The 7584-nt window shown below is 43.7% G+C and overlaps 1 protein-coding gene across 5 annotated transcripts in view; it reads right to left on the minus strand.

The window, feature by feature from the left end:
- Positions 1–6895, minus strand: part of NFX1 (nuclear transcription factor, X-box binding 1) — a 71818-nt gene extending 64923 nt beyond the window's left edge. For all 5 annotated transcript variants that reach the window (XR_012629110.1, XR_012629108.1, XR_012629111.1 and 2 more), the window contains exon 1: positions 6846–6895. Coding sequence is in view for 2 of the 5 variants with exons in the window: in XM_074869694.1 (XP_074725795.1) it covers positions 6846–6870 (25 nt within the window). In the remaining 3 variants the exon portion in view is untranslated. The remainder of the gene's footprint in view (positions 1–6845) is intronic.
- Between the last annotated feature and the right edge of the window lie 689 nt (positions 6896–7584).

The raw sequence follows: 7584 nt of genomic DNA on the forward strand, positions 1-7584 counted from the left end.
AGCTTTAAGGTTACTAAAAGTTAGGAATTTAAAATTACATGTAAGGATGTTCTTAACCACATAACCTAATCCATACTTGATTTTAAAGAGAGACTCAGCTGACATCACTTTGGTTTTCTGTCTTTGTAAAGACAATATATATGTTATAATTGTACAGTATTATGTATTGTATTATATTATTTATATTTAATCTATTAAAAGATATTAATATTATGGTATATGTTACTAATATAACATATTATTATATGCTTTATAATATTATATATTATGATTACACTACATATAAATGGCAAATACAAAGTGTTTGGGGCTGGGTTTTTTTCAAGCTGTAATACTAACCTGAATTTGAGACAACAGAATCAGAACACCAGAGGCCTTTCAAAACACCTGGGGATTGAGTTGAGAATCAATCTTAACTGGAGGGGGCGGGGAAGTGGAGAGGTGCTGATCTCTTCTCTCTAATAGCCAATGCCAGGACACACGGGAATGACTCAAAGTAGCGTCTGTCAGGGGAGGTTCAGCCTTGACATTAAGGAAGCATTTCTTTACTGAGAGGATGGTCAAACCCTGGAACAGGCTTCCTGGAGAGGTGGTCAATGCCCATGCCTGTCAGTGTTTAAGAGGCATTTGGACACTGCCCTTAACAACATGCTTTAACTTTTGGTCAGCCCTGAAATGGTCAGGCAGCTGGACTCAATGACCATCGTAGGTCCCTTCCAGCTGAACTACTCTATTCTATCATTAGAACTGCAGATCCTAGTAGGTACAAAATATCAGGCTTATACATCTGAAAGAATCTAGACTGCAAGCAGCTTCCCTGGAAACATTCTATCTTCCTCCTCTTAGCATGCGTATTCTGTGTAAAGAACTCAAAAGACAAAGTTATCCTTTTTTACTTTCTACAACCATACTTACTTTTTCTTCCAATGTTTTGCCAATTTCTTTTCTATAACTAATAAAGAGGACCACAAACATAAATTGCAGTCCTTTATAATGTAAACAGCAGTCATTCAGTATAGATTACTTAAAACAGTTTCACATATTTTGAGTTGAAGATAGGATGTAATCCTGTAATTACAAATAAACCTTATTTGAAACAACACATTTCATTAGTTGGTTTAAGATTTCTTTTGTATACACTAAAATTTAAAGTCTGATGGATAGATATAACAAGGTAAATCAAATGACTTCTTAATGGTTAATAAAAACATGTTTTTCAAAAATCTCACAGCTTGCCTCTAAAGAGTATGTTCTATTATTAAAGACCATTGTTTCTTCAGTTATGAGATGCGGTATGTAAAATGCATGCATGAATTATAAACGAATTGCTGCAGAAGGCGTTCAAATGATTGCAGTAAATAAGCTTGAGTATGTTTTGTAGATCAGAAAAACATACTGTCTTACACTGACATAAAATAACATGCTGTTCATGGCTTTAAAATGCTGGTTTTCTAAAATGCAGCCAAATTGACTTTTGAGCATGCTCTCCAAGAAGCATAACCAGGACTTGAAATGTAACTGTGGAAGTGGTATTTCTGAAAGCACTTTCCAAATAATCTATTAAGTTTGAAGAAACAGATGGGGAACCAGGATTCAGATATTTAAAAGCACCTCCAAAATATGAATAATTCATTAGGGCTTTTTATATCACCCATGAGTAGGATTCCTATTCTTACTGTCAGCTTTTACATTATAAAAAAATTCCAAAGAAGTGGTGAATTCTACTAAAACTGATTTCTGTCTGCCAAGATAAGAAGCAGCAAAATACATACACAAGTCTAATAATCAGTAGATAAGAGTGGCTCAAATTTCCTCTGACATGTTTACCTGTACAAAAATCCCAAGAAAAAGGGAACCTCCAAAGCTAGAGAGTCCATATTTCTATAAAATAAAGAAAATCACAGTACCTTTAGAAACAACCTCTACATTCCAAATTTTAATATCCTTAAGAGCTTGAATGTGAATTAAAATGAAGCATATGAAACTCATACAGTTTCATGCCTGTTCTGCCATAACATTACAGCACTTCAGCATTAACTGTGGACAAAGCCAAAACGCCCTGGCAAAGTTAGGTAGTCTGTGTGAACTACCCTTCAGAAAAATAATTTGGTAAGGACACTTTTAAAAATATGAAGCAAATTAGTAAGCACATGTCTCATTTTAATAAGTACAAGTTCTGCTTCAAAAACAGAGCTTATTTTGGGGACCAGTACAGCCAAAGTTAATAACTTAGGTACTTCTTTTATGAAGACAACAGTAATGATATTTGAAGGTGTCACTTAAAGACATCCTGCCTAAGTGACATTTCTTAGCACAGTATCAGCAAGCTAAATTCCAATTAGATTTTGAAGAGCCATTAAACAATGTGCTTCAATTAGGCAGAGACTATATGAAGTTGATAATTAAGAATATAAGAAAGAAAAAAAAATATTGACAAAGTCCAGACAGAAAAAATTATAATAGGTACAAGAGTCTACAGTGTAGCCTCAACAGGTGTCAGAGGTAGTACTTCTTTATCCTTAAATTAATTCAACTCTATCTCTCAGATAGGAAGAACTCTGACTTCCCTTCTGAAGCTTTAGATTAATACAAAAGTGGAACTAAATAAAAACCACTGATTAGTACCAGTCTTTCTGACTGGACAAGCACTTATTTCTTAATAGACCACTTCTTATTGAGATACCCATAAATTCAACCAAAAATAGTGGAGTACTGTATGCAGTTTTGGGCTCCACAATACAAGAAGGATCTAAAAATATTAGAATGTGTCCAAAGGAGGGCAACAAGGATGGTGAAAAGGCTAGAAGACATGACTTATGAGAAGCAGCTGAGAATACTAGCTTTGTTCAGCCTGGAGAAGAGACCAAGGGGTGACCTCACTGCTGTCTACAGCTTCCTTATGAGGGGGAGCAGAGAGGGAGGTGCTGATCTCTTCTCCCTGAAGGCCAGTGATAGGACATGAAGGAATGGCTTAAAGCTGCTTCAGGGGAAGTTCAGATTGGGTATTATTAGGAAAAAGTTCTTCAATGACAGGATGGTCAAGCACTGCAAAAAGTTTCTCAGGCAAGCAGTCATGGCCTCAAGCCTTTCAGTGTTCAAGAAGTGTTTGGATAATGCTCTTAAGTACCTGGTTTAACTTTTAGGTTGCCCTTTGTGGAGTCAGGAGTTGGACTCAATGACCCTTGTAAGCCCCTTCCAACTCTGGATATTCTATGATTATATGTGCCGTTCATATATCAGCTCCCAGTAGAAGACAAAGGTAATTTCAGGACAGATCTCTTCAGGTTTAAAGCAATTCAAATAATCTATTCTTTCACCTAAAGACCGATGACAGTACAGAGTGCATACACAACAATCTATTTGTGTCAGCACTACATACATCCAGACAAGAAATGGTCCAGTCAGCTGGACACAAAGGACAAGTTACAGGGAAGACACTCCCTGCAAGTCTTATGGTATCAGTATTACGCTGTACCACAAAAAAAAACCCACACACAACAGGAATGGTGTCTTACAGAAATGTGAGGCTTTTCCCATACCACTGGAAGCTTTAAACCTCTTCCTCACAGAACAAGCTTGATCTTTTCTTCTTCTCTGATCACTTTATACATTCATCTATAGCATTCTGTCATTTGCAGACACAACACAGATTTACAAAAGGTTGGATTTCTTCCTAAATGGGAGTTACATTGTTTCAGGCTTAAAGACTCAAGCAGTGCAACCCATTTGTATCCAAAATAATCTGCCTGTCCAAAACTTACTGCTTATTCCAACTATAATAGCTCATCTAATAAAAGATATGCTCCCTTCCTGCAACTCTTGACAGAACTGAGAAATATATTAACATGCAAAATCATCATTATCACAGAATGGCTGATGTTGGAATCTTGAGATCATCTACTGCAAGTACCCTGCTCAAACAGGGTCAGCTAGAGCAAGTTGCCCACGACTGTGTCCAACTGGGTTTTGAGTATCTCTAAAGACAGAGAGGCCACAACCTCTCTGAGCAACCTGTTCCAGTGTATGATCATCCTCACAGTAAAAAGGCTTCTTCTTGTGTTCAGATAGAATTTCATGTGTTTTAATTTGTACCTTTTGCCTCTTGTCCTTTCACTTAGTACCACTGAGAAAAATCTGGCTCCATATCCTTTACTCCCTTCTGCCAGGTATTTGTACACAGCACTAAGATCACTCTGAGACTTCTCCAGACGGAACAGTTCCAGCTCTCTCAGCCTCCCCTCATATGAGGGATGCTTCAATGCCTTAATCATCTTTATGGCCCTTTGCTGGTCTCACTCCAGTATGTCCATGTCTTCCTTGTATGGGGAGCCCAGAACCGGACACAATGCTCCAGGGGTGGCCTCACCAGTGCTGAGCAGAGGGGAAGGTGCACCTCCCTTGGTAAACTGGCAACGCTCTTCCTAATGTAGTCTAGGATACTGTTGGCCTTCCTTGCAGAGAGGGTGCATTGCTGACTCATGGTCTGCTTACAGTCCACCAAGGACCCCAAGGTCCCTGTCTGCAGAGCTGGTTTCCAGCTAGTTAGCCCGCTGTGTATATTGGCACACAGTGCTATGTTTTTGGTTTTTTATGCTACCGTCCAAACTCAGTGCATCCATATTTTGAACAGAACTTGAAGCTTTAGCTAACTCATTTCAAAATGGCATAGGAGAAATATAAAAGTAGGTAAAGAAATATAACTTTGCCATAAGTAGCTTTATCATCCTAAGAGAAGTATCTTCTACAGAATGGATTTTGCATTAAGGAGAACAAACGTAAGTTTTCACTTTCCTGTTCACCCTTACAGTGGGCTACTTAGTGCTTTATAGCAACTCCCTGATATCGTCAGTTTAATGATGTGTTGTACCATGTATAATGACACTGTCATTGTGAAGGAAAAAAACCAAAACTACATTCAACAGCGATTATGGCAACTGATGGAAAGAAACATCCATTCACTGTCCCTTCTAGGCACACAGGGCTGGAAACTAGAATGGCATATTAATGTGAATAATCATTCTACAATTGCCTCATGTCTTATATTCTTCCCCTTTGTCTCATGTATCTCTGGGCCTCAATAATCATTCACTAGCAGCAAAATACCCTGGATAGGCTGCACATCTGTCATGACCAAGCGGTCATTCTTTGACCTCAGCTGCTTCCCCATATCTACACTGAGAGCAGAAATATCTTCCATATTTAAGCTCTTAAAATCATACACTCTGTCCACGAAGTTCCAGGGTAAAAGCCAGTTCCCATCCTAATATTGCACAAGCACAATTTGAGACTTCCCTACGAGATGGTTCTTGATAACATAGTATGTATTACCATAACGAGGAATGAACTGCAGAACTTAATGCCATGTAACAATATCTGTGTTAGCTTAAGTATTATAAAGCAAATGTAGAAACGGTGTACCATCTAGACTAATCTACTGCTTTCAATAAAGCTATTTTTTGCTTGGTATACCTATTTAAGACCCTTTATTCCAATATATATACACTGTACAAAAGGTTTTCAGGACCAGAGCTGACTCGCAGCCTGACAGCATGGAAGATAAACAGGCAAGCAGACATGCGCATGCACCAGCTTCTCTTTACTGAAACTATCAGTCTCTGCTCTCTGAACCACGTCCCAGGCCATTCTGCCTCCCACAAGGCAGCTGTGGGCCCATTTTCATCTCATCAAAAAGATGAACTCAAATAACTTTTCTGTCATGATAGCCAGGCTGCCAGGAACAGAGGAGAAGAAACAGAGGACACTATTTAGGATACAGGCTAATGATAACCTTAATCTGAATTAACATCAGGCTGCTGCAAAAGTAGAGATTCCTATTTTCTTATTTATCCCAGCCACAAAAGTCCAGAATTCTTCCTGGGAGAACTAACGACTCTATAAACAATGAAATGAGTTAGCTCATCAAGTGACCCCGAAGTGACATTGATTGCCTGAGAAGTCTACCCAAACCGCCAGAAAAATCAAGAGACATGATGAAGACAGTAAATATCCTTAATGACTCTGGGCAACAGCGTTATTTCTAGATACACGCTCAAGACACAATTACATAAACGTTCTTCCGCCGTTTAGTGCCCGTCATTAAATGCGAGGCTGGAGCATGGATCTCGAAAGGCTATTCCCCCTCCTCCTCAGCAGCCACACCCAGTAAAACGAAAGTTAATCTGAACCATAATAAAAGTCACGAGGGAAAAAGAAACAAACGAAAAAAATCTTTTCTTGCACTTGCGGCATTCAGTCCCGCTCCCGGCCGGGTCCCCCCGTCGCTGTCCCCCCGTGAGCCCCTGCCTCATCCCCCCCGAGCAGGCGGCACCGGCTCCAGGCAGCCACCTCCTGCGCACCCCAGACCTCCGCTCCCGGAACCCACGAAACGCCGCAGTTTTCCAGCGGCCCATGGGGCTGTGACCGCTCCCGGGTCGCACGGGCGGGCAGGGAGCAGCAAGTTCTCCAGAAACCAACCGACTCTTTGTATTTTTTTCGGGCGCTCCCGTTCGTTTCTCACACACGAGAAGCTCGCGCGCTCCTCCACCTCCTCAGGCAAAGTTTCCCTCGCGGGCCCTGCGGCAAAGCCGAGTCCAGCCATTTTGGGCGCCACCGGTGCCGCGAAGTTGCGGCGGGCGGGGGCGGGGCGGCGGCAACAGGTGGTGATGGTGCCGCAGCCCGCGCCCCTCGGACCCGCCAGCGCTCGCCCGCCGCCACGGCACGGCCCTCGGCCCGCCGGCACCGCTGCGGCAAGGCGGCCGCGGCTCCTCCCCTCCGCGCCCACCCCACCCCCGACCCCCTCCCCGGCTCCCCCCTCCCCGCACACAGCCGCCAGCCGCCGCACTCACCTGCGCCGGGCCGCGCCTCCGCCATGCCGGCGCAACCCCCGCCCCCCCGCCGCCGCCGCCGCCGCCACAGCCCCCGGGTCCAGCTTCCTGCCCGCCGCGCACGCGCACAGCTCGTGCCACCCGCGGCGGAGCGCGGCCCTGCGCGCGCAGCCGCACGGGAGCCCCGAGCGCCGGCGGGAGAGCCGAGGCGGGCGCGGGGCGGGGCCGCGGGGCCAGGGGCGCCGCGCCGGCGGCGGGAAATCGGGAACTTGGATCCTGCAGAGGAGCGAGAGAGGACTAACAGCGACCAATAAATACCGGTGCTGCCCACGGGCGGGGCCGTTGGCCCGGTGTGCAACACGCCGATATACGCACCGAGCACAGGGTGGGTTTTTATTGATTCCGTGCCTGCGCAGAGCGGGTGTAATTCCCCAAAGCCAGCACGCCGCACCTGAGAACCTCAGTGTATTTATACACTTCCGACTACGCGAATGCACATTTACTGTAGTGACCATTGGTTATTTTCTTACCACTTTGTCCCTCACTGGTTAACAACATGCCTCCTCTGGACTGAAACTTACAGTGTCTTTTAACAATTCTGCGCAAGCTCAAAGGGTGAGGGGGAGCAAGTCTTCTTGGTCTTAAATTGAGTCAGTGGTCGCAGTCTCCCCCCCCCCCGTCTTTATCTTTTCTCCAGCTACTGCCGATTTTTGCTGACTTCGTTCTTCTCAGACTATCATCCATCTTTTGGCACCCTCGG

This window comes from Strix uralensis, chromosome 1, assembly GCF_047716275.1.
Source record: "Strix uralensis isolate ZFMK-TIS-50842 chromosome 1, bStrUra1, whole genome shotgun sequence".
Lineage (NCBI taxonomy): Eukaryota > Metazoa > Chordata > Aves > Strigiformes > Strigidae > Strix > Strix uralensis.